The 27,997-nt window shown below is 37.1% G+C and overlaps 1 protein-coding gene across 2 annotated transcripts in view; it reads left to right on the top strand.

Annotated features, from left to right (window-relative positions):
- ERLIN1 (ER lipid raft associated 1) overlaps positions 1-27,997 on the top strand; it is a 44,490-nt gene extending 16,493 nt beyond the window's left edge. For both annotated transcript variants that reach the window (XM_004459192.4, XM_058298505.1), the window contains exons 8-12: positions 11,672-11,730; positions 13,577-13,668; positions 22,475-22,564; positions 23,416-23,495; positions 25,687-27,997. In XM_004459192.4, coding sequence (XP_004459249.1) covers positions 11,672-11,730; positions 13,577-13,668; positions 22,475-22,564; positions 23,416-23,495; positions 25,687-25,908 — 543 coding nt within the window. In that variant the 3' untranslated portion in view covers positions 25,909-27,997. The remainder of the gene's footprint in view (positions 1-11,671; positions 11,731-13,576; positions 13,669-22,474; positions 22,565-23,415; positions 23,496-25,686) is intronic.

The following is a 27,997-nucleotide window of genomic DNA, read 5'->3' as shown; positions in this document are numbered from 1 at the left end:
CACAACCACTGATTTTTTTAATGTTTTTTTTTTAACAAATACTCCCCGTCCTCCCTCTCTCCTCCTACCCTCTAACTGATATACACGTTTTGTCCTTACACTCTTGCTTGTTTCACTGAGCATAATGTTTTCAAAGTTTCATGTTGCAGCATGTCTCAAAACTTCATTTTTCTTTTTGTTGGATAAAAATGTCTATTCAAATCCTTTGCCCACTTTAAATTGGGTTGTCTTTTTGTTATTAAATTGTAGAAATTCTTTGTATAGTCTAGATATTAAACCCTTATGTGATACATGGTTTGAAACTATTTTTTCCCATTCTGTAGGTAATCTTTTCTCTTTCTTGATAAATTGCTTTGATGTACAAATTTTTAATTTTGATGACTTCAGAATTGTCTGATGCTTGTGATTTTGTTGTCGTATCTAAGAATCTGTTGCTGAATCCCAGGTTATGAAGATTTGCCCCTATGTTATCTTTTTTTTTTTAAAGATTTATTTTTTTAATTTATTTCTCTTCCCTCCACCCCACCCCCCATTGTCTGCTCTCTGTGTCCATTTGCTGCGTGTTCTTCTGTGACCTTTATCCTGCTTAGCAGCAGCACTGGGAATCTCTGTTTCTTTTTGTTGCACCTTCTTATTGTGTCAGCTTTCTGTGTGCGCGGTGCCATTCTTGGGCAGGCTGCACTTTCTTTCACACTGGTGGCTCTCCTTACTGGGCGCACTCCTTGTGTGTGGGGCTCCCCTATGCGGGGGACACCCCACCTTGCGTGCATCAGCACTGCACATGGGCCAGCTCCACACAGGTCAAGGAGACCTGGAGTTTGAACTGCGGACCTCCCATGTGGTAGGCAGATGCCCTATCCACTGGGCTAAGTACGCTTTCCCCTATGTTATCTTCTAAGAGTCTTATCGTTTTAGCTCTTATATTTAGATCCTTGATCCATTTTGAGTTGAATTAAGTTTATGGTGTGAGGTAGGAGTCTAACTTCATTCTCCTGCATGTGGATATCAGTTTTCCCCTCAGCATTTGTTGAAGAGACTTTTTGTTTCCCCATTGCATGTACTTAGCATCTTTGTCAAAAATCAGTTGGTCATACATAGATGTGTGGGTTTGTTTCTGGACTTTCAGTTCTTTTCCAGTAATCTATTTGTCTGTGTTTGTGCCAGTAGCACACTATTTTGATTATTATCATTTGATAATACAATTTGAAATTGGGTGTTGTGAGTCCTTTATACTTGTTCTTTTTTCTCAAGATTTTAACAACTATTTCAGGCCCCTTGCTGTTCCATATAAATTTGAGGATTAGTTTTTCTGTTTCTGTAAAGAGGCTGCTGGAATTTTAATAAGGATTGCATTGAATTTGTAAATTGCTTTGGGTATTATTGATATTAAAAATAGTAACTCTTCCAATCCTTGGACATGGTATATCTTGCCATTTATTAACTGTCTTCTTTAATTGCTTTCAGCAATGTTTTATAGTTTTCAGTATGCAAATCTTTTGTATCCTTAGTTAAATTTATGCTAGATATTTTATTATTTTAGACAGTATTGTAAATAGAATTTTCTTAGTTCCTCGGTTTGGATTTTCATTGCTAGTATATAGGAACGGTTGTTTTTGTGTATTAATATTGTACTCTGCCACTTTGCTGAATTCATTTATTAGTTCTAATAGTTTCCTTGTGGATTCCTTTGGGTTTTCTGTATGTAAGATCATGTCATCTGCCAATAGAGTTCCTGTTACGTCTTCCTTTCCAGTTTCGTTTCTTTTTTTTTTTTTTTGCCTGATTGTTCTAGTACAATATTGAACAGCAGTGATGAGAGTGGGTATTCTTGTCTCATTCCTGATCTTAGGGGTAAAGCCTTAACTCTTTCAGTATTGAGTGTAATATTAGCTGTGAATTTTTCATAAATGGCCCTTATCATGTTGAGAAAATTCCCTTCTCTTCTTACTTTTCTGAGTATTTTTATTATGAAAGGGTACTGGATTTTTTCAAAGCCTTTTCTGCATCTATTGAGATAATCATGGTTTTTTGTGTTTCTTTTTTTTCTTTCATTTTATGAATGAAGTGTATTACATTGATGTTTGTATGTTGAACTACATTTGGATATCGGTGAGAATCCCACTTGGTCATGGTATATAATCTTTTTAATGCTATTGGAAGCAGTTTGCTAGTTTTGCCAAGGGGATGTTTGCATCTATATTCAAAAGGAAAATTGGCCTGTGATTTTCTTTTCTTGTGATGTCTTTACCAGGCTTTGGAATCAGAGTAATGCTGGCCTCATAGAATGAATTAGGAAGTGTCCGTGTCCCTGTCCCCCACCCCCCACCCCCACCCAATTTCTTTGGAAGAATTTGAGAAGTACTAATTCTTCTTTCTTCGTTCAGTGTTGAATAGACTTCACCAGTGAAGCCATCTGGTCCTGGATTTTCCTTTGGTGGAAGGTTTTTGTTTTTTTTTTTTTTTAACCAACTATAGTCAGCATTGGTGGCCCGTTTTTGATTATTGATTAAATCTCTGTATTTGGTACAGGTTGGTTTTTGGTTTTGGCTTTTGTTTTTTGTATATAGCCACACCTCTCTCTTGATATTCTATATGCAATAAATATTTTTTTCCATCCTTTAATTTTCAACCTTTTGTATCTGAGGGTCTAAGATGGGTCTCTTGTGAAAATCATATAGTAGGAACATGTTTTTTTATCCATTCTGCCCACTTCTTCTTTTGATTGGAGAATTTAATCCATTTATATTTAGGGAAATTACTGATAAGGCAAGATTCACTCCTAAGACTGATACTGTTTATTTTTTTCCTTTTCTCCATTACTGCCTGCCTTTTTGTTTAGATGATCTTTTTTAATAAGTCATTTTGAATCACTTATTCTTTCCTTTTATGTAGATGTTTTAGATATTTTCTTTATGATTACCATGGGGATTACATTTGGCATACTAAATCTATTACAGTTTACTTTGTGTTGATTCCGACTTGACTTTAGTAGCCTCTACGTACCTAGGACCTACATCTCTCCATTCTTCCCTTTTATGTTGTTCATGTCACATATTATATTTTTCTGCATTGTGTGCCCACTAACAAAGATTTACAAAGATGCACTTGCGTTTTATGCATTTGAACTTTAAGCCTTAAATAAGAAGTAAAAGACAGCATTACAAATGAAAAATAAAATAATACTGGCATATATATGTACCCATATTGCTATTTACACTCATTACACCTTTATTTCTTCATCCAGCATCAAGATACTATCCAGTGTTCTTTCCTTTCAACATACAGGACTCCCTTTAGCATTTCCAGTAAGGCAGGACTAGTTGTAATTAATTCCTTCAGTTTTTGTCCCTAAAGGTTTTTATTTATCCTTAATTTTTGAAAGACAACTGTGCTGGGTATATTATTTTTGGGTAACAGTTTTCTTTTCTTTCTTTCTGTCAGTTCTTTAACTATATCCTCCCACTGCCTTCTGACCTCCATGGTTTCTGATGAGAATTCAAATATTAATCTTATTAAGAATATCTTATATGTGACACATTGCTTCTCTCTTGCTGTTTTTAAGATTCTTTGTCCTTGGGATTGGACAGTTTGATCATATTAATACCTCAGTGAAGATCTCTTTGGGTTCATCCTGCTTGGCTTTGCTTGAAAATTTTGAATTTGTATGTTCATATCTTTTCAAAAGCTTTTCTGCCATTATTTCTTCAAAAAATTTTTTCTGGCTCTCTCTCTCTCTTCTGTCTCTGGGACTCCTATAATGCATATATTTGTATTCTTGTTCACTGATCCTTTCTTCTGCCTTTTTCAATCTACTCTTGAATCCCTCTTTTGAATATTCACTTTGGTTATTTTTAAGTTCCAGAATTTCTATCTGGTTCTTTTTAATTTCTGTTTCATTATAGAAATTCTCATTTTGTGCAGGTAATGGCTTCCTTATTTCCTTTATTTCTTTGTCCATGTTTTCCTTTAGTTATTGATCCTATTCATGAGCATTTTTCTAAAATCACTGATTAGTAATTCCAGGGACTGTACTTCCTCTGAAATATTTTCCATTGATTTTTTTTTTCTTGTGATTGGTCATACTTTCCTCTCTCCTTGTATGTTTTGCAATTTTTTTTGTTGAGAACTAGACATTCTGAGTATTGTATTGTAGTACCTCTGGAAATCTAGTTCTCCCACTCTTTAGTCTGCCAGACTAACAACACCAATTAAAAAGTGGGGGAGGCGGGAGAAAAGAAATAATAACAAAAGGACAAAACACTCTTAAAAGAAAAAACAAAAACACACACAAGGAAACAAATAATGAAGTGCATTGCCTCTCTAAGTCTCTTGTTATGTGCCAAAAGCTGCTATTTGAGGCCAAAACCTAGGCCAGTCAGTGACCCTGCTTATCCCTCAGGAATCTATCAGACCGAAAAATATAAAACAGAAAGGAAAAACCAGCCAAACAAAAAAAAGGAGAGAAAGAAGGACACTGGCTCTCTCTGTTCCTGTAGATGCTGGTTTAAGGCCAGAAGATTTTGCTTCTGAGAGAAACCATGATGGTTAGGCTATTGTGTCAACGCGGCCAGGTAATTGTGCCCAGTCGTTTGGTCAAGGAAGCGCTGGACTAACTAATACAAGGGCATTTATGGACTTTAGTCCCCATTGACTTTACTGCAGTGGTAAATCATAGATAGCTGATTATAATTCCATCAGGCAGGGAGCTTGCCATCAGCAGTGAGTGATGCTTAACCCCATCAGTTGAATCCCTTAAAAGGGGAAGTGATTCCAGCATTCAGAGAGAAGTTCCCAGCTCGTCTTTAGACAGCCAGCATCTCCCAGAACTCGTCAAGAATCTTCATTGGACTTTGATTAGAGCTCCTCTTTGCAGCCTGCCTGCAGAACCTGGACTTGTGCATCCCCACGGGTGCATGAGAGACTCTGATAAATCTCTTACTATCAATAGATATCCCTTGTTGATTCTGTTTCCCTAGAGAACCCTGACTAATACAAAAACCAAGGCTGGATTTGTCTGAGCTGGGTCCTCTGGTATCCCACAGACTAAACAACACAAAAAAGAGAAAATCCAACCAATGAAAAAGTGCTCTGAAGTCTTTCAGTCCTGGTAGATGCTGGGATGAGACCAGAAGCTGCTGCTGTAGTGATGATTGAAACCATGGCCAGAGTCTGTGCTGAGGTATCAGAGAAATGCCAGACCAGGAAATGCCCACACTCAGAAGGGAAAAACAACACAACCCTAGCTCTTTGTGTCCAGGTGGGTGCTAGTGGGAACTGGAAAGCACTGCTGCCCAGACGACCAAACTGAGGCCAGCTCTGTACTGGTCCCTCAGGGATCTCCCAGATTGACCTTGACCCTCAACGCCAACTTTTAGAGGAGAAGGTTTCCTTCCCAGCCCTGGCCCCAGCGGCCACTCCCAGAATCCAAGTCTTGTTGCTACAACTGCAGTCATTTCTACAGCACTGCCACTAGGCTGAGCCATGGGGGCTGGTCACTGGTTCATACTTTAACTTACAAAAACTAAACTCTTCAGAGCAAGCAGCCTTTGCTTCTTCTCACATTCCTGTAGTTGTTCTGAATGTCCATTTTGGTTTCAGGATTATCGCCTAGTTAATTTCAATCTCTTTTTCTAGCTCTTTCATTTTTCTAGCGGAGGGAATGATTTGTAAACCTTTCTACTCAGTCATTTTGCACCTGCCTATTTTAATGTGTTTGTTATTACAACTTTTTAAAAAATGCATTGGAAACATTTTCTCCCAGTTTTTCCTTTGGCAGTTAACTTTGCTTTTTTATCCTGATGATTTTGAAGTTTTAAACTTTTATGTAGTAATTTCAGTCTTTTTTCTTTATGCTATTTTGCTATGCTGGCATGCTTTAAGAGCCTTTAACCCTTTCAAGATTATAGAAATTTAAATAAAATAAGAAATTACAAAATTTTTCTGTACTTTTATAGTCATACTTTTAGACTTAAATCTTTAATACATCTGAAATCTATTCTGATGTCAATTGTGAGATAGGTCTTTTACTCCCTCTTCCCACACTAGGCAGTTACGCTAATTACTGAATAACTTATCCTCCCTTCTCCTATTATTTGAGGTAACATTTGCATTATATACTAAATTCTATCAATATTAAAGTCTTTTTCTGGACTTTTTTCTGTTCCATTGATCTGTTACCACTCTTTTATTAGTTATTGAGCCCTTCATCTTTTCCCATCAAATCTGCTTCTTTCTGATTTTTTTTTTTTTCCTTCATGTCAGTAAATGATACTTCCCTTCAGGATACCATTTTAGAAGTATGGGAGGTATCTTTGATATCACCCTACCCTCAGCATTTAGTCAGACCCCTTACCCTGCTGTTTCTACCACCAGAACCCATCTGAAACTGTCCACATCTCCATTTTCTCTGCCACCTCCCTAGACCAAGCCTGGACTTCTCCAATAGTCTCCTATCTAGTTTCTCAACTTTTTTCATGCCCTTGTCCATTTCATTTTTTGTACAGCAGCAGAAGGAATCATTTGAATTTATTTATATTTGTTTTCTTAATGTTTTTATTAAAAAGTATTGAATGGAAAAATTCAGCGTTCTAATATTTTTTTAAACTGGTAGGGCAAGATTTCCACTTTGGTAGCTTTTGTTTTGCTATAAAATAATTTTTTAGCAATAATCAGAATGCATTTTTAAAACTGCAATTCTGATCAGCCTTTCTATTTATGTTTTACACATTACCATATGGTTGCAATAATTTGACTTTTTATTCCATTTTAAAATCTGGTGAGATGCATCATCTTTTAAAAAATAAAGACCTTTGATATTTCTGCCAACTTACTCTTGCATGTGAGTTTTCATTATTGATATTTTCAAGCTATATCAGGTACTAAATAGGCATATGAGTTTTTAAATTAGGGATACAGTTTATGGTTTTACTTAATCATTATCCTTTTTGTTTCTTGTAGAATTCTGATTGGGGGAGAAACTCATCTTGAGTTAAATTAATATTTATGTATTGAAGAGTTTTAATGCTGTTGAATATATAATCTTTTTTTTTTAGGCATCGGGGAATGCAATTGTCTCTTTTATCTGTAGCTTTGCCAAATTTTTCATCCCTAGTAATGTTTTTTATTAATTTCCTTAGATTTTCGAGTCTATATAAATAGAATTATCTTGACTTCCCTCTCCGTTTCCCAGTTCCCAAATTGTCTATTTAAATCTTGACATAACACTCATAGCTAGCTGAAATTCTCTCATTTATTTATTTGCTTTTTGATAGTTTTTTTGTTTTTTTTAGATTTATTGTTATTTATCTCTCCTCACCCCACCCTATACTTGCCATGTCTGTCTGTCTTCTTTGTTTCTTTAGGAGAACCTGGGAACTGAACCTGGGACCACTAATGTGGGAGAGAGGTGCCTAATTGCTTAAGCCACCTCCATTCCTTGCTTTGTTATTTCTCTCATTATGTTTTGCCTCTTGTGTTTCTTGTTGCATCATCTTTTTATATCAGCTTGCTGCACCTGCCCATTGGGCCAGCTCACCATCCTGCTTGTCCTCTTTAGGAGGCACCGGGAACCTCAGCTCCCTACTATGTTGTGTCTCATTTTTTTGTTTTTATTTTTGTTTTTTTTTCTTCTTCTTGTGCCTCTTGTTGCATCATCTTGTTGTGTCAGCTTGCCATGCCTGCCTGTCAGGACAGCTCGCTGTCTTCTTTAGGAGGCACTGGGAACCAAATCGTGGACCTCCCATGTGGTAGGTGGGAGGCCAGTCACTTGAGCCACGTCCACTTCCCTTTTTGATGGTTATTTATTGTCTATTTCTTCCGTTTAGAATTTTAAGTTCTGTGACAGCAATCTTGCCTTGTGGTTCACTGCTGGATTCACAGTGCCTGAAATCAGCAGTGCCTGAAATTGTCAGAGTAGGCAACTGATAAATATTTGTTGTTGAATGAACATTCTCTCTAACAATAAGAATTTTAATTTTTCCCTTCCTTATATTTATACCCTGTTTTCTTTCTTGAATAGCTACTGTAGTAAATTAGGGTGATGAAAGTAGTCATCCTTGATGTTTTTTCCTGTTATTTAAGGGAATGACTATGTTCTATTCTGGCTTTTGGTTTAAAATATGACTGTAACTTAGGGGCAGTTTTAACCGGTCTGTTCATTTCATCAGTGTTGTAGGAAACTGGCTTACCTATTTGTTGCTTCCTGTTATTGTAGATGATGTTGCAATAGCTTCCTGTTATTGTAGTTGTTACCTTATTGTAAATGTTGCAGTTGCTTCCTGTTATTGTAGATGATGTTGCAGTTCTGATAGCAAACTGCTGCTCATTTGTTTCCAAATAAATATGATGTGGAAACTAGGGTTGAGGCTCTCAGTTCCAGAAGCTGTTGAGTCCCCTGGTCCCATCTTTACCTCCTCTCTTGTCTCTCTGTATTTGATTCCATAAAGTTCTGTGTTGCCTTCCCTTCGAGGCAACTGATAGCTGACTTAATGCAGCACATCAGCTGCTTTTTTTTTTCCCCTTTCTACTCTTACCTATATACACATACATATAGGTATATATTTTTGGCTCTTGTTTTTGGATATGTTGCATTTTCTTTCCTATTTAAATCTCTTATGCTGCAACTTATATCAGTTACTGCAGGTATTTGAAAATTTTGAGGTTTCCCAAGATTGGAAAGTGTGTGGGTATGCTCTTTATTCTTTTACAGCAAAGCGAATCTTCAAAAGACGATCTTATTGTATGCTTTTTTTTTTTTTTTTTTAAGGTTAAAAAGCTATATGGGGGGAAGCGGCTGTGGCTTAATCAGTTGGGCTCCTATCTACCATATGGGAGGCCCTAGGTTTGTGTCCTGGGGCCTCCTTGTGAAGGCAGGCTTGCTGGCATGCTGCAGAGAGCCGCCTGGCCTGCAGGTACCACGGAGAGGTGCCCGGCCCATAAGTGCTCGGAGAGCTGACTCAGCTAGGTGACCCAACAAAAAAGGGAGACAAGTAAAAACACAGAAGAGCACACAACATATGGACACAGAGAGCAGACAACAAGGAAGCTGCAAGAGTGGTGGGGGGGATAAATAAAAATAAATAAATATATGGGTAAGCGGATTTGACCCAACAGATAGGGTGTCTGCCTACCACATGGGAGGTCCAAGGTTCAAATCCAGGGCCTCTTGACCTATGTGATGAACTGGCCCACACGCAGTGCTGATACACAGAAGGAGTGCCGTGCCATGCAGGGGTTTCCCCCACATAGGGGAGCCCCACGCACAAGGAGTGTGCCCCGTAAGGAGAGCTGCCCAGTGCGAAAAAAGTGCAGCCTGCCCAGGGATGGTGCCGCACACACACAGAGCTGATGCAGCAAGATGACACAACAAAAAGAGATACAGATTCCAGGTGCCCCTGACAAGAATACAAGCGGACACAGAAAAACACACGGCGAATGAACACAGAAAGCAGACGATGAGATGCGGGGGGAGCAGGGAAGGGGAAAGAAATTAAATAAATACAGACACACTGAAGAACACAAAGCAAATGGACAGAGCAGATAGCAAGCAAGCTGCAAGGGAAGGGGGGTGGATAAAAAAAAACTATATGGGGAAAGTGGATGTGGCTCAGGTGATTAGGTTCCCATCTACCATATGGGAGGTCCAGAGTTTGATTCCTGGGACCTCCTCGTGAAGGCAAGCTGGCTTGTGGGAAGAGCTGGCTCAGCAAGATGACACAACAAAAAGAGACACAGAGGAGAGACTGCAGCAGACCAGGGAGCTGAGGTGGTGCCAGCAATTGAGTGCCTCTCTCCCACTCCAGAAGGTCCTAGGATCTGTTCCCGCTGCCACCTAAAGAGAGGGCAAGCAGACACAGAAGAACACACAGCAAATGGACAGAGAGCAGACAGCGAGCACAAACAATGGGGAGGGGAATAAATTTTTCTTAGAAAGCTATATGGGGGAGCAGATATGGCTCACGCAGTTGAGTGCCCATCTCCCACTTAGGAGGTCCCAGGTTTGGTTTGCGGTGCCTTCTAGAGAAAAACAAAAAAACAGCAGGAAAGCAAATGTGGCTCAAGCAATTTGACTCTTGTCCACCATATAATCAGGTTTGATTCCTGGGGCCTCCTGGTGAAGGTAAGCTGGCCTGCACCACTGAGAGCTGATGGCCCGCACCTTGGAGAGCTTGTGCAGCAAGATGACACAACAAAGGGAGATGGAGAGGGGTCAGAGATGCAGCAGATCAGGGCTGAGGTGGCTTAAATGATTGAGTGCTTCTCTCCCATGTCGGAGGTCCCAGAATTGGTTCCTGGTGCCTTCTAAAGAGACGAGAAGAGAAGACAAGCAGACACAGAAGAAAGTGCAACGAATGGGCACAGAGCAAACAGCGATCGCAGATGGCTAGGGGAGTGGGATAAGTCTTTGAAAAAAAAAACTAGCAAATTAAAAAAAAAAACAACTCAAGGGAGCTGATGTCACTCAGTGGTTGAGCACCAGCCCTCCATATAAAAAAAAAAAAGACTATATGGCCAGTGTCTTAATTAAATGTAATATAACAGTATAATAGTGCTTCCCTCTGAGTCATATTAGACAGTACTGGAATTTGTCAGAATTTCTGGTACTCACATAGTGAAATCTGACAGTTCTCACAAATGCGGATTCTGAATTTTTCATTGTCTGTCTGCTGGATATCTCCGCAAAGCTATTCCTTGTTGTCTCACATGCCTCACCTTCAGTGTTTAGTGGATTCTTTCCCCACTGTCCCTGCTTCTTATTCTGTTCCACTCTAACCCTTATTATTAACTTACATTAGTCCTGAAAATTACAGATTTGACCATTCCCTTTCATACAGTGCTTAAAAGCTTTGTTGCTTAAAAGTTTAGACAATTTTCAGAGAGAAGTTAAAACTTTATTCAAGTTGGCAAAATGTTATATGTCTTCATTTGCAGTGGAGGTGGGGCTCCACTTGATGTAGAAAAATCAGGCAGCAAAAAACCAGCACTTTCCATGTAGATTATAATCTTAATTATAAAAAATTCCACTACAGTTAAGGTAACAGTTAAGGTAAAAAAAAAAATCAATGGTGAACAATAGCTACAAAAACAGACTTTGTTCTAAGTGAGATTAGTAGGAAGAAAGAATATAAGATGCTTTTGTTATTTGTTTTCCTTCAGTCATGGGCTGTTTATTTAGCCAGTACTGAATGACCATAGGTTTAGAAAATGATAAATTGATTTACTCTCCATTGTATTAAATAGCATATACTTAACCTGGCTTCTCTTGTTTGTTTTTCACTGTTTCTAGTTTTGTAATTTCAATCTTAAGAACTTTGCCTTCTTCCTGCTTCTTTGGTTTACAAGTTTGAAAAGGAAAGCAAAAGTATCTTTCTAAAGAGCTTTCTGAAACATATTTTAGGAGAACATTTCCCTCCAGGAGTTTGTTTCTTCAACAGATAGAGTGATTTTTTCCTGTAGTCAGGCATTTTTTAAGGAAACAAACAGCAGCATATCTTTGATTCTTGATATGAAGGCATGAAAAGTAGATTTTTCTAGTGGGATCCCCACACTTATTAGTGGGCAGTTATGTCATAGTTGTTTTAGCAGCATCATTTGAGGAGCTCTTCTGCAGGAGATTTAGTTTGAAATTTTATTTTTTCAAATATACTATGGCTTTTTCACTTTTATTTTTTAGGCTGTGCGTGTTACAAAACCCAAAATCCCAGAAGCCATAAGAAGAAATTTTGAGTTAATGTGAGTAATATGCATGGGATACATACTAATGCACAAGTCTAAAGGAGACTTACATATGTGATACTATGATCTGAAGTGGGATATATGTCTATCTTCTGTACTTTTATTCTAGTAATGTTATGTATTCTAATGTTTTAATTCCCATTTGACTCATTAATTTTCTTTATCTATGGATGTTGCAAGAGCAGTTTAGTGGCTAAGGATGCAATTTACTGTAGAACTGTTGCTGGAAGCCTAAGGAGCTATAATTCGGTGTGAATAGTACTTTGAATTAAATATTAATAAAGTATGGGAAAAAGTCCTAGCTGTTAAGGTTGAACATAGTACCTACATTTTGTTACTGTGTTGTAATGGTAAGAATAGACACCTTGTTGGTATAAAGTTTGGGTTTCCATTGTATGTAATTGTCTATCTAAAATGAGACCAGGATCTTTAAAATGTGTCTCTGGGGAAGCTTTGCCTGAGTTGACTCCTGGTAGTCTTCTCTGTTATGTGTCCAGGCCTGGATGGGAATTAGGAGTTATTTGTTTGACATGAAATTAGATTATAAGTGTTGTAGAGTATCTTTTTTAGTGGAATACTTATTGTGGTTGAAATGGCAATGTTATTCTCTTACGACAAATAGTAAAAGGAGAAAAAAAGTCTTTAGGAAATTTGGCTGATAAAATTAGTAAGAAGAAAAATATGAGTACTGGAAAAACAGCCTTATAAAAGTCAAGAATACAAAAGATGTATAAATCAAAGGACCAAAGAGTAGTAATAATACTGCTTAATTGAGTGATATACTTCTGAGTTCTTTTCCTGGGTCTATTATCTTTCATAATATGGCGGGTTTTTTGTTTATTTCATTTTTTCATTGTAGTAAAGGAACTCTTCTTTTAAAACTGTAAAGCATAAAGAACCAGGCTAAGTGATCAGGGTCTGATCCATTTACTAGAAGAACATAGTTATTGAAGATGCAGGCTTTGAATGTGATGGCTTTGATTGAATACTGTGTATTCTCTGCGCTCAAATAACTCATAGTATCCAGAATGGAATTTCATGACTGTCAGTGTTGGTGAGGGAGAATTGGGGGGAGGGGTTTGGGGAAAGTATTGGAGTTACTTTTCAGATAATTAAATGTCACCTTGGGATCATCCCATGTAACCTATCACCAAATAGTAATCTTTTTTAATGCCCTTACTGCTATGTGGCCACTCAGTCTCTACTCACACATGCTTAGTGATAGGCCAGCCATTTTCATTATTAGAGAGCTCAAATTCTTAAAAGAATTTTTCCTGACATGGAACCCAAGTTTATCACCTAATAACTGCCACCTAGTTAAATCTTCTATATAATAAGCGGGGGCCACTGCACAAGGGTGTCCACCTAAGGAAGGCAGGTCTAGAAGGGGAAAGAAAGAAAGAAAATAAATCTTTAAATAAATAAATAAATAAAATAAAATCCAATTCCATTCTGCACCTGAGGTATTGCATCTGCCCAGAGGCTGATTCCTTTTTCTAATTTGCCCAGTGATTCTGTATGGACTTGGCAGCAAGCCTGGCAACAAAGGAAGCATTTATATACTCCCATCCATATCACAGGCCTTACCTGATACAATTAGAGAGGGAAATTGGATTAACATTCAAATGTACTTTTACTCCTAGCCCTGGGTAACAAATCCTTTAACCTTCACCCTCAAATTTATTATAAGTAAAATAAAGTTAACACCTGTCATACTTTCCTTAATGGGCCCAGAAAGTTCTTGCTGAAGAATAGTTCTTCTGACTCATCATCGGGCCAAATTTTTGCCTGTGATTACACATAAGAGAATTATTCCTAATTTTTATAATGTTTTGCTCCACAGGGAGGCAGAGAAGACAAAACTTCTCATAGCTGCACAGAAACAAAAGGTTGTGGAGAAAGAAGCCGAGACAGAGAGGAAAAAGGCTGTCATAGGTACTTGGATTTCTTTCTGAAATGGCTGTTTCTAGGTACATGTGTTGAATTTGTCCTATACTTTGTCAGTATCAAGCACTGTTCTTCAGTATCCAGCACTATTCTTTATCAGTGTTGGATATTGATGAGACACAAATAAGAGTGTCCTACTTAGGAAATCTTTTGTACATTTAGATGTCCTGAAGCCTTAATACTTAATGAAGTGTTTTGGTGCTCCACCATGTTACTGGCTGGTACTGTGGTCTTTTTCAAAGACAGGTTGAGTGGATCGGGTTTATCAGCAGCTTTAGACTGTAGAGTAGGAATTTAGTTTATATAGATTAAGAAGAGAGAAGTTTTTGGCCAAAGCTTAGCATCCTAGTATTCATCCTTGCTTTGACATGCCCCTAGTTGTATCTGAATAGATTGCTCATTTTGAATTACATCGAGATCCCTAACACTTCAGGATATTATTAAACTGCCATCTTAGGCCCTCATTTTTTTCTCAGGATACTGAAAGTTTAAGGATTTTATTATTAAATATTTCAGGAACATACAGAGAATGAAGACCTAACATTTTGCCATATTTCCTTTAGGTCAAATTTACTTTGAAAGGAAAAAGATTTGTTTGAAGTCTTTGTACCCTTTCCTGGCCTTATTCCTTAATCTTTCTTTTGAGAGTAGCTTCTATTTTGAAGTTTATGTAAATGCTTTCTGTCCAAATTTTTATACTTTTACTCTTAAGTATGTAACCATAAAAACTTACAGGATTGTTTTACCTATTTTAAATGACAAAAATGTTATCCAGCTGTACCTTTTATTTTATAGCTTGTCATTTTTACTATTATTTTGAGGTTTGTTCATGTTAATTCATTTAACTCGTATTAAAATTAATGAACCTCCTTCATTCTGATAAAATACTGAGGAAGAGTTGGTTAGTTTTTCCTTATTCACAAACAGTGCCACAGTAATGTCTTTATCTATGTCTCCTTGAGCACACGTATGAGAGTTTCCTTAGAGTAAGTAAAGCCCTGTGATCAGCTTTTTGTTTCCAATCCACAATGAGATATGTTCAGAAATTGAGAATAAATGTTGAGAAGTTCTTATAGCATTTTAACATAGCAATTTTATGTCTTCTGAATTTAAAAATAAAAAATAGGGCCTTTTGTTTTTTTTATGTTTTTGCTTTTTTATTTCCATTATTAGTAATTCATTATTTATTATAGTTTGTGAAATATTGGTTCCTAATAGATTGAAATGAAAAAAAAAAAAAAAAAAGTTCTTTCCCACTGGCAGTTTGGGAAGCACTGCCCTGCAGTGTATATCTAGAAGTAGAATTGCTGGGTCATAGGTTGTATATTTACTCGCATTTACAATAGATTGCCAAATTGCTTTCCCAAGTGGCTCCCACAATGTTTAAGTTCCAATAACTGGATTGCTGTATTTGAGTTCTCATTTGTGCATATCCTCCTCAACCCTGGGAGTTATCAGACTTTTTCATTAATGCTTAGTTAATAGTGAACATGATATCACATAATTTCTATTTGAATTTACCTGATTACTAGTAAGGTTGAATATTGTTTATTGACTATTCAGGTTTCATTTTTGCGTGTGTGAATTGCCTATTAAAGTTCTCAGCCCATCATTTGATGGCTTTTTTTAAAATTGATTTGTAGGAGATTTTTATATCTTCTGGATTCTAATCCTTTCCCAGATTTATATGTTACAAACATCTTTTCCCAACTTGCTTCTTGTTTTTGAAATTTATGACATGTTTGATGTGCATATATGTTTAATTTTAATGTAGTCAAACTCATCAATCTTTTCTTGTATGGTCTGCTTTTCCTTTCTTATTTAGAATTTCTTCTCAACCTCAAAGTTATTCTATTATGAAAGTATTGCTTTTCATATTTAGATACTTAATCCATCTGGAATTTATTTTTGGTGTTTAGTGAGATACAGGGATTCAGTTTTAGTTTTTTCCAGATGGCAAGCCAGTTTTCCCTAGACTACTTACTGAATAATTTCATTATTTCTTCTACTTATTTCTAATACCACATCTGTCTTATACCAAAATCCTAAATATATAATTTGTTCTGTTGCTAGGGTCTCTGTTTTGTTCCTTTTTTTTTTTTTAATCTATCCTTTCCCAATACTACCTTCTTTTAATTATTATAGCTTTTAATGCTTGTTTTAATTAAGTCTTGCTATCTGAGCAAGTGAACTTCTCTTTATTCATAAGTATTCCTAAAATTATCTTGGTCTATTCTCAGTCTTTTTATTCTTTTTATTTAGAACCAGCTCCTCAAGTTCTATAAAATACTGTGTTGTGATTTTCATTAGAGAGAATTACATTGACTGTGTACATCGATTTGGAGAGATTTATAGTCTTTTTGATATTGTCTTTGGCTTAGCTTCCCAGAGTTGCTTTAATAAATATCACAGACTGGTTATCTTAAACAAGAATTTATCATCTTACTGTTTTGAAGGCCGGAAGTCTAACATCAAGGTATTAGCAAGGCTTGCTTTCTCCCAGAGTCTGTAGTGTTCCAGCAGTCCATGTGGTGCTCACTCTCTCTCTCTCCTGTCTCCTCTTCTGGTTTCTGCTGACTTCTGGCTTCTTCTGGCTGACTGCATCTGAATTTCCTCTCTGTTTAAGGCCTCCAGGCATAGGGATTAAGGCCTACTCTGATTCAGGTGGGCCATAGCTTACCAAATAACATCTTTAGAAGGTCCTGTTTCCTAATGGGTTCACACCTACAGGAACAAGAATTAAAACTTGAACATGTTTTTGTGGGGGGCATGATTCAGTCCCCAACAGTCATATAAATCTGTTATGTTTCTCCATTTATGATAAATGTCTTTCAAAAAATTTAATAATTTCCTCTTTAAGTTCTTGCACATTCTTTGTTAGAGGTTTATTCATATTAATCTTTTAGGTATTTTGCTATTCTGAATATGATTTTTTTTAAAGGCACATTTTCTAATTGGTTGTTGCTTTCGTATAGGTATACAGTTAGTCTTCTGTTTAGCTGTTTCTAATTTGCCTCTTGGATGTGGTCAATCATACTGTGTTCAGATAGGGTCAGGTCTATTTATTTCTTTATAATCCTACATGTTTTATTTCTTTTTCTTATCTTACTGCTTTAGTTTATGACTTCCAGTACAGTGCTGAAAAGAAAGATGGTAATAGGCATCTTGTCATGTTCCAGACTTTAAAGGAAATAGTTTCAGTAGGTTTGCCATAGGTAACTTTTATCAAGTTAATGAAGTTTCTTCATATTCCTTGTTTGCCAAGAACTTTTATTATGAATAGCGCTTACAATTTCTAAAAAAAAGTTTCTGCATCTGTTGAGATTACTGTATGAATCTTTTTTAAGTTGTTAATGTGTGGTGAATTATATTAATAGAGTTTCTATTACTGAATCATCTTCATGTTCCTAGGATAAACCCACTTGGCTGAATACATTTCTTCATATGGTATAAATAGATAATTTTTTTAGGATTTTTACTTTCATGTTCATAAATGAGATTGACTTATAATTTTCTTTCCTCTTGCTGCCAGTTTTGAGGGGGTGGGGTAGATTTATCTCCTTTGTAAGTTTGATAGAATTCAGTTGTAAAGCCATCTTAGTCTAGTATAGTGAGGTTTTTGCTTTTTTTCTTTTTTTTTTTGTGGTAGTATATAACCTACTGATTCAGTTTCTTTAATAGGTCAGTTTGTTGATTATATTTTTCTATAAAATTGTCCATTTCATTTGATATTTCAAATTTGGGGGCATAAATTTGTTTATGTAATTATCTTATGATTTTTAAAACCCTCTACCAGATATTTATGTCCCTTTTCTCCCTAATATTGTTTATTTGTGCCTTCTCTTTTGATGGATCAATTTTGCCAGAGGTCTGTCTTATTTTCTTTATCTTTTCTGAGAACTGGCTTTTGGTTTTGTTGATTCTATTGTCACTTTCTTTTCAATTACATTATTACTCTCATTTTTATTATTTCCTAATTTTTTTGAGTTTACTCATTAGTTCTTTTCTAACTTCTTGAGTTAGACAATTCAGTAATTAATTTTCAGTCTTAATGGAAACATTTAAGATTAAAAATTTTCTTCAAAGTAATGCTTTAGCTACATCCTCACAAATTTTGAAATGTAGTTTGTTTATGTAATTTGATATTCAGCTTTATTTCTATTTAAAATGTTTCCCCATTATGGTTTCTTCTTTGACACATGAATTATTAATAGTATTATTTTAAATTTTTTATTGAATGGGTTTTGAGAGACTCCTTTTTGTCATTGATTTCCAATTTTATTGCATTATGGTCAGAAAATATGATGTTATATGAATTCTTAAGTATTTGTTGAAATTTGTTTTATAGCCTAGTTCTGCATGGACGTTTTTGGTAAATGTTCTATGTGTATTTGCAAACATTGAATGTATATTCTTTACTTGTTGGATGCAGGTTTCTCTATATAGCCATTAGGTCAGGTTTATGAATTGTGTTGTTCATATATTCTGTATTCTTGTAAATTTTGCCTTCTTGAGCTTTCAAGTACTGAGGGAGGTCTGTTAAAACCTCCTGCTATGACCATGGATACGTTGACTTCTTGAATTTTTATCGTTATATGTTTTGGGACTATATCATTAAGAGCATTTAGGTTTAGCATTGTTACATCTCCCTGGAGAATTGCTCCGGTTAAGTAATAGCTCTCTTTATTCCTAAACATGTTTTTTTGGCTTAAGGTCTATTTTGTCTGATGATGATATAGCTATGCCAGATTTCTCTTGGTTGGTTATTTTCTTGCTATATCTTTTCCCATCCTTTTTACTTTCAACCTTTCTGTGTCATTATGTTTTAGGTGTGTCTCTTGTAAACAGCATATAGCTGGATTTTGTTATCTTATCCAATGTGAGAATCTGTCTTTTAACTGGTGAGTTTAGTCTTTTTATATTTATTGTATCTACTGCTTATATTTATTTATTATTTTTTTTGTAACTACATTTATTTTTTTTTAATTGACTTTGTAATAATATTACATTAAAAATATATATGTGAGGTCCCATTCAACCCCACCCCCCCACCCCCTCTCTCCCCCCCCCCAACAACACTCGTTCCCATCATCATGACACATCCATTGGATTTGGTAAGTACATCTTTGGGCACCTCTGCACCTCATAGACAATGGTCCACATCATGGCCCATACTCTCCTCCATTCCATCCAGTGGGCCCTGTGAGGATTTACAATGTCCGGTGATTACCTCTGAGGCACCATCCAGGGCAGCTCCATGTCCCAAAGACGCCTCCACCTCTCATCTCTTCCTGCCTTTCCCCATACCCATCGTCCACCATGTCCACTTTTCCCAATCCAATGCCACCTCTTCTATGTGGACATTGGATTGGTTGTGTCCATTGCACCTCTATGTCAAGAGGAGGCTCAGATTCCACATGGATGCTGGATGCAATCCTCCCATTTTCAGTTGTAATCACTCTAGGCTCCATGGTGTGGTGGTTGTCCTTCTTCAACTCCATCTTAGCTGAGTGTGGTAAGTCCAATAGATCAGATTGTAGGTGCTGGAGTCTGTTGAGGCTCAGGACCTGGCTATCACATTGTCAGTCCAGAGATTCAAATCCCCTAAATATATCTTAAACCCCAACATTAACTGCACCTCCAGCACATTAGCATGCAAGTCTTATGAAGGGAGATCCCATCTGAGTCCAGATTCATCACACATAAACACCATTTCCAAAGAGGGGCCATCTGCCCTGGTAGTTAACCCCATCGGCCATGACCATAACTCCCATGGGTCTCTTTAGCCCTCAAAGGAACCAATATCTGGGGGTTGTATCTGCTTTATCTGTCTCTCTGACTCTGCTTAGTTGTGCATGAGGGCAATCCTTCTGCCAGCCTCCAGACTCTTTTTTAGAAACTCGTAGCCATATAAACTCATTTCTCCTTTCCATTTCCCCCTTACTTTAGGTCAAACAGCATTTTAAAGTCATGTTATTTTATGTAGACATGGATATTCTGCTGATCTGCATTGAACCTTCCGTATAAGGTCATTTTCCAGTTGCATCATCAGTTGGTAGTTGATAGTGGTCCCTCGTTGCCAGGGAGGCTCATCCCCGGGTGTCATGTCCCACACTGGGGGGAAGGCATTGCATTTACATGCTGAGTTTGGCTTCGAGACTGGCCACATTTGAGTAACATGAAGGCTGACAGGAGGAAATTCCCAGGCACAATGTTGCTGTAGGCCTTGTTCTTATTTTAGGTTTATCAGCTCACAACTACTGCTTATATTTAGATTTGTTTGTGTCATTTACTTTTATGCTATTTACCATGCTTTTTTTTTTTTTTTTTTTTGCCCTCTTCCCTCCCCTTTTCTGACTGGTATTGAATTGATTGCATTTTCTTTATTCTTTCTTTCTTTTACTTGATTGTAAGTTTTACATTTGGTTTCTAGAATATGTAACTAGTCAATCTGTAAAATTCTAATAAACATATCTGACTTGACAACATCTAAAAGTAATCCTCTCCATCCTCTTCTTGAACATTACTTTAGAATGCTCTAACTCTTATTGTCCCCCAGTCTTACATAATTTTTTGCCTAGTATTTTAGTTTCATGTTGCTTTTATTCCTCCATTAATTATCATCATTATTATTGATTCTTATAGTAAACATTTATTTTGATTTACATATGTGTTGGGTAATTTTTTTCATCTCCTTTGCTTCTTGCAACCCATTCTCTTTTTTTTCTTTTTTTTGGGGGCGGGGGTAGTTTATTTTTCAGTGAAGACTAAAGAGTGGAAAACTTCTATAGTCTTCCTTGATCTGAAAATTGTTTTATGTTCTCCCCCATCCTTAAATGGAAATTTAGGCAGAATTCTAAACCAAAGTACTTATTTTTCCGTCTTACTTTAACAGTATTATTCATTTTTTACCTCTTACACCTGTTAAGAAATAGCAGACAGTCTTAATTGTTCCTTTTAGGTAATCAGTCTTCTCTTTTTGCTTTTAAGATTTTTCTCTGTCTTTAGATGTTCTTCAGTTTCGCTATGATGTATCTAGTTAGAGAACAGCTTACTTCTCATTGGACTGATGAGCAGAGCATTTTAATCCCTCTTTCACTCAAGTTGCAGCCCTTCAGGGGTCTTGGCTTTATTTTATACAGGAGTCTGTCTCAGTTTCAACATCTCAAGGCTCTTCTGACGCTGCTTGGGCAGAAACCCAAGTCCCTTTCCCTTACTTGTCTAATAACCATCCCCAGGGCTGTCTCTCCCTTTACTTATGTCACTTGAGGATCTCCCCTTCTTTCTTAAGATCTCAGCTGTGCGTTAAAAAACAGATGTATTATATTTTATTTAACATTGTAAGATGTTACATAGTAGCTAAAGGGTTTTCTCACTAACAGAGTCCACCATTTCTCTAGAACTAGAAGTCTGGCCATGCTTTCTTATTGGTTTCTCCCCATATGTCAGAGAGCAGTGTTGAATGGGATTACCAGAGCAGTTCCCCTATGTTAAGACAGTATTCTCAAAAAAGAAAAAAATAACAAAAAACAAAAAGAACAAAAAAGAAAAGGAAAAAAAAAAAAAGACAGTATTCTGTAGGTTCTAGCTGCAGGCTCCAGGTCTCACCTTTTATACAGGTTTTATCTTGAGTTCCTGTTTACTGTTAAATTTCTATCCCAGTTGAAAATAGTAGATTATTTATAGGATGGTATTATATGGATTGATTTTACTGTAGTGGGGAAATCAGGATGTGTGTCCTGGAGTGTTTGATCAAGGATTCTGTCTTCTGGAAAAAAGAAGAAAACGACTTGGAAATTTTCTTCCCATTATGTACTTCCTTCAGGGGTCAGAGATGAGATGTGTTGAAATGCTCACCTTTTTGGCTAAAAAGGGGGAACAGAGATTGTTCTTTAAGAATTGCAATGATTGAATTTAAAGTGTAATTAAAGTCTTTCTTCCTTGGTCCTGGGTCCTTTGGTTAGACCAGAAGTTTCCTTAGGCTGTTTATAGTTTCTCCTGCCTGTGTTGCCTTCTACAGCTAACACGTTCACTCCCAACACTTGCTTTTCACATTCGCAAGTGAATTGTCCTGCTTTCTGTTTTAACTTTTACCACGGTCAGAACAGTTTTTCTCTGACAATATTTTTTTTGTGTCGTTTCCCTGACGGTGATTTAACAGGTTATCTTTATTATATTCAAGTTGAGCTTCCTTAAGACAAGAATCCTCTAACCCTCTTATCCAACCTTATTTTTTATTTTCTTCTCTTATCTGGTGGCTCTTTATTCACCTCTCCATTATAACTTGCTCATTCATACCATCTTGTATTTGTTTATGTTTTCTGGCATTTCCTCCCAGGTCATGTCCATTATTTCCTTTAAGAGGCCTTCCAGAATTCCTTCTTTATTTTAACTTGTCTCCCTTATTCTTTCTCCTGCCACATTATATAACCATCCTATGTTGCTATAAATTTGTGTTGCTCAATTTTTGTACTGTGGTACTTTTATGAAGTATCTTATTTTCCCATTAGCTTGTGAATCATTACTATGTAACTCCATGAAGGACTGGAATTGTTACTTTTTGTATTCCTAACTTCCCACAGAATAAGCACTGTCAAAATAAAAGAGTGAAATAGAGAATAAATTCCCATTTTTTCTTTGGATTATTTGCAGTCTAGATAGTTAAAACTTAATGAAACAATTAGCCCATAAAACCTTATATAATTAAATATTAGACTGTATACTACTGATTCTAAGTGCCTCAGGAACTTGAGAAATGCTTTTGAATGTGTATTCTTTTGTTGTGTAATTATAGAAGCAGAGAAGATTGCACAAGTGGCAAAAATTCGGTTTCAGCAGAAGGTGATGGAGAAAGAAACTGAAAAGCGCATTTCTGAAATTGAAGGTATATTAGGAAGACGAGGCTGTCACTATCCTGAACTGCCTTTTTCCTCGGGGAGGTGGGCTGGGTAGGAAAGCCCAAGCAGAGAATAATCTGTTCTGGAGGAAATGCCTGGTCTGATATTCTAGTCAAATTAAAAAACAAAAACAAAAACGATTGCCATTACATATCTAGCTCTTTGTTTGATTTGCAATGATGGGTAACTTGACCTGTCATTTTCCTTCCTTAAATTGGGGCTTATTAGCTACCATTTTATTCTCTGGCAAAGTAGGACAATTACCAGCAATTATCTGTAAAGAATCCATATTATAATAAACCCCACCACCACCAGTTTCTTTTCATATGTCAACATTTTTTAAAAAATTAGCTGAAGAAAAAAAAAGAAGCCCAAATTTTCACAGACGGTCCTGAACTCTGATTTCATACAGTGGGATGTTGGTGTTCTTTAGCTTGCAGTCTTAAATCCCACACATTCAGCCCCTTTTGCTTGTATCTTACTGCTTCCCTTCTTTCTCCTTTGACTGATTCTCGATCATATTTGAAGGAGATGGGGACAGTGTGATAGATAAGCAGAGCTTCCATGTCTGCATTTAGTTATTTTACTAAGCCTAGAGGTTGGGTGGAGAGTCAGGGTTTGGGCAGTACGGGCTAGGGTAGTGGGATGAAGAAAGAAGGAGCAGTGTTGGGTAGAAAATGAAGTGGCCTCAGATGAGCTAAGAGTTAATCAGGATATCAGCCAGTGCAAAAAGGGAATCCTACTTAAGCAGACTCCCTTACGCTGCTCTTAACTCTACTAAGGGAATGGATTGTCAATTTTCCTTTGTTTTAAATAGCCTGACTGTTTTGTTTGTTAGATGCTGCGTTCCTGGCCCGAGAGAAGGCAAAAGCAGATGCTGAGTATTATGCTGCACATAAATATGCCACCTCAAACAAGGTGACTGCCTCTCTTTGCCACTTTCCTAGTCATATTGTTTGGGATTTTGTGTTCCCTTTTGTGGGGCTCTAAAAATCATAGTGGTGATTTTATCCAGTGTAAAGGAAGGACCATCACATCCTCCCTTAGCAAGACATACTGCACACTCCTATATAATTCCTTATAAAAGTGGGAACCAGGAAAAAAGGCAAACAGGTATAGATTAGATGTTGTAAATCCAATTATTTGCATTGCTGTGGAAGTACTCAGTGATCAGTGAATTTGAGATTTCCTCCTGAAATGACTAGAGTGATGGGAAGAATAAAGATGTTTTAGAATTGCTTCTTAGATAAGGTAGCTTTTTGGTTGGTGCTAAGTTAGTTTAGAGCACTGTTTCTCTTAGAGAAATTCTTGGCATTTAGGGGTGAGATATATTTTCATTGTTGAAGACTGTCTCAATCATTGTAAGATATTTTGCATTCCTGGCCCTTGCCCACTAAATGTCAGTAGTGATCACCAATCATTTTAATACCGAAACTCCCCACATGCCCATACAGTTCCATATGCCCCCAGTTTAGAACTGCTTGTTTATTGGATTTAGAAAACTGTTCTACTAGTGAGGAATGGTAGGTGTGATAACTTTAGGAAGATGGTGGGGAGTTTATGGGTAAAAAATTGTGTCAGGACTGGGTTAGGTTGGCTAGAGAGTATAGGCTTAGGAAGCAGGAATTATTTGATTAAGAGGTCGCTGGAACCCTTATACTATTCTGAGAAGGGAAGCATATGACCAAGATTTATAAGGTCATTATTTGTAGAGTAGATTGGAATAGAGAAATGATTAAGATAAAGGTTGCTGAAGTATGTGATGCAGTTTAAAGGATAAAAGTCAAAATTTAAGGTATATCACAGGGCTTAAATTAAAGTTTTTGGTTTAGAAAGAGCATAATCTCTATTCCAAAGAAATGATAAAATGTGATAGACAAAATGAGAGTTGTCAGTACTTTGGAAACCAGTATAAATTTAGAAATAAATTTAACATATCAGGGACACAGCCCTATTGAAACAGAATGGAATTCAATCAAGATTAAGGCAAGATGGTAACTTCAGTTTACAAAACTAGCAATCCAAATCTGTAATGGAAGAAGCTGGCCAGGCACAAGTATCAAGAATATGCCTGCCATTGAGGTCAACCTGAGGCTGAAAGAGACAGTAGTTGTGGGTTTTTTTGTTTTTTGCCATTTTGAAAAACGCTACTCAGATATCAACCTGTATTAAAAAACATTGAACCCATGACCTCATATATGGGAAGCAGGCACTCAACCACTGAGCTATGCATGCTTCCCATATATGAGGTCATGAGTTCAATCCCCAATACCTTTTAAAAATAATAATAATAAAAGGAAAAAAAAGGCTTTAGGAAGTAATTTGATTATGTACTGTGACTAGGTTTGATGACAGTGTTTTGACAGCTGGAAAGGGTATAAATCTCAGGAGTCAAAGGTGTTGGGAGTACAAAAAAATAAATACTGTGAGATTATGAAGGGCAAGATGGTCTTTTGCCCAAAGTACAGGCTGAGACTCGAGATGAAGGGAAGATCACTAGGGAGAGTTCATGGGGAAAGAGTATATTGTAGGGAACATTGGAAATTATTTTAATCAAACCCAGAGAGATTTTGGTTGGCAATATCTTGGCACTATGATTTAAACAAAACAAAATAAAATTCTGCAACAGGTGACAGAGAGGGAGATCTTTAGGAAGGTGGTTGACAAACATCTGTCCATCACAAACAGTTTAAACATATAAATAGGTAAAGGCCACACTAGGTGGTTTCCAGGTCAAGAATCTGGTTAAGAAAAGCAGAATAACAGATGGCTGATTATAAGGTTATAAGCCCAGGAAGTTAAAAGGCTATTCATTGTGTCACTAACATTAAAAGGAAATTGGAAACTGAGCAGGAAGAGAAGAGAAGTAGGGGTTTAAATTAATGAATTAATTTATTTTCGATTGCTTCAAAATAAGTTATGCCCGTTCTTTTGAAGATGTACCACTGATGTTCCCAAATCTGTCCTCTCCCCAGGTTAGCCTTTAAATCTTTTTATTAAAAAGCTAACAGCTTCTCCTATATTAGGGCAGATGCTTGTTGAAGGCACTTCAAATCTGAAACATGCCAAAGTGTCCTGATTGCCTTTGCTCTTATTTACCCCCACACAGCACAAATTGACCCCGGAATATCTGGAGCTCAAAAAGTACCAGGCCATTGCATCTAACAGTAAGATCTACTTTGGCAGCAGCATCCCTAGCATGTTCGTGGACTCTTCCTGTGCTTTGAAATATTCAGATGTTAGGACTGGAAGAGAAAGCACTCTTCTCCCTAAGGAGGCTCTTGAACCCTCTGGAGAGAGCCCCATCCAAAACAAGGAGAGCACAGGTTGATGCAAGAGGTGGAAATGTTCTCCCATATCAAGATGCAGCCCAAGGGGTTAAGTGGAAACAATGGTTATACTGATTCTTCAGATTTACAGAGAACTTGTGCTCCGTGTGTTCTGCCTCTCCTGTGATAATCCTGGTTTATCAACTGCAGGATAGAGCCAGCTGTCTGGCACTCAAATGGTCTTTTCAGCTGCAGTTTTATCAAGTATGCTATATGTGTTCCTTGCTAAACTGGTACTCATGAAAGAGAGAAAGTCTGATGCTAAGACACTGCCTGCACTGGAATGTTAAACACTAAATATATAACAAGCTGTGTTTTTCTAAGCTGAGAGCTATTGAATAATGTTTACATTGGTCCCTGGGGAAATGGGTGTTCAGCCATTCAAGAGGTGGGAGGCCAGAGGGAAGAGGGCCGGGATATGGTAAGTGTAAAGAAGATGGATTTTGCCCTAATTGTACCCTGGCTCTCTCTTCGGAGTCTATGCCCAGCATTCATACATATGATTAACATCAAGGTTGCTGAGGTTCCCCAGGAAATGATCTTCCACTTGAGCAACTGTGTACTTGATATGATTAGCACCTTTCTGTTTTTCTACAGTCAAGTTGGTGGCCTGCTGAGACATGAACCTTGCCACCCAACCAGAGAGTCCTCATAGAGATTCCTAATCACTAGTTTACTGCATTAGTAGTGATTTGAACTTTGGGGGTGAGATGAAACCTTTTGCTCTGAACCAAAGCTCTGGGACCCTATATTCTCCCTGCCTTCCCCCTACCCCCTAGTGATGACTGACATCGTCACTCCCACCAGGCCTTGTGTAACTGGGTGCCTGGTTTTTAGCCACAGACAATTCTTTATATGTCATTTTTCAAGTCTGATGGGCCAAGAGTGGGACAGGACTTAACCAGAAATAGGAGCAGCATACAATTCCTAGCTGTTCACTGTACAGTATTGTATCATAATTACAGAAAGATTTTTTTCTTAAAACTGGATTTGGGGTACATTTATTTACCTCAGCACCTCTGCCTAAAGGTCAAATCCTTGGGCTACCATGGCTACTAAAACACTGATTCTTTTCCTTAATATTCTTCATCAGGAGCCCACATAGTGTGGAATGAATGGTAACTTAAAAAGCATCCTCAGTCATCTCTGTCTCCTTCCCTCCTGGCCCAGAGTTATTAAAATCAAAGTTATTTCTTCAACTTTCACCTTCCTGGGAGATCAGAGTTTTACTGACTTCCTGGATAACTAGTGAATTTAATTTTCCATGAGAGACTGGCAGAATTAGCCTGTGGCTATGGAAGAACTATTTCATCTGGACCTTTTTTCCTTTTAGCTTTCCTGAACCAAATACCCCATAGTTAGGCCTGGGTTTTTGCAGCTTGTTAGGACACCTCTTGTGTACAGTGTGATGAAGCCAGACAGAAGAGTCATGGGACCACTTCAAGAGATCTTCCAGTTGAATGTCAGTCCTGTCAGTGATTGTGCCAAACACTTTATTCAGGAAAGGAAATCCCAGATTCAAATGGGTCTCCTTCCTGGGCCTTACATTATAGAGGCATTTTTAATATGGAGAGAATCGTGGGGTTTTTTTGTTTTGTTTTGTTTTTCCTTTTAGCTCATTTAGTTATATAAATTCTCTTTCTGAATGAACTTTGTGTTCTTTAACCCTCCTTAAAAGGACTTTTGAATTATAAAAATAAATGCTGTAACCTGTCATATTGTTGCTGCAGATAAAAAATGATTGTTGTGGGAAATCTGGATCATTGACCTTTGTGCTTTCATTCCTAGAGATTTTCCCTAGTCACGTGAGCTAAAAGCTATTGCCCCAAAGTGATGGGAGTGGGTTTTCTTACCAGCCACAAACACTGGACAGGGAAATACCATTGTAAAGTTCTAAGGAAAGTATTTTTCACTTAAACTCCCCATGGAGTGTGCTTCCCTGTGCTCACTCAATGAGCTCTAAGCCTATCCCTCCTTCAGGGATGTTTCTTTTGGCAAATGTATACACTGTAATCTTGAAGTCTAAATTTATATGTAAAATGTTACCTTTTTTAAAAATTAAGAAACTAAATAAAATTATTTTACTATCTA

This window comes from Dasypus novemcinctus, chromosome 6, assembly GCF_030445035.2.
Source record: "Dasypus novemcinctus isolate mDasNov1 chromosome 6, mDasNov1.1.hap2, whole genome shotgun sequence".
Lineage (NCBI taxonomy): Eukaryota > Metazoa > Chordata > Mammalia > Cingulata > Dasypodidae > Dasypus > Dasypus novemcinctus.
This window is presented reverse-complemented; position numbering and strand designations above follow the sequence as displayed.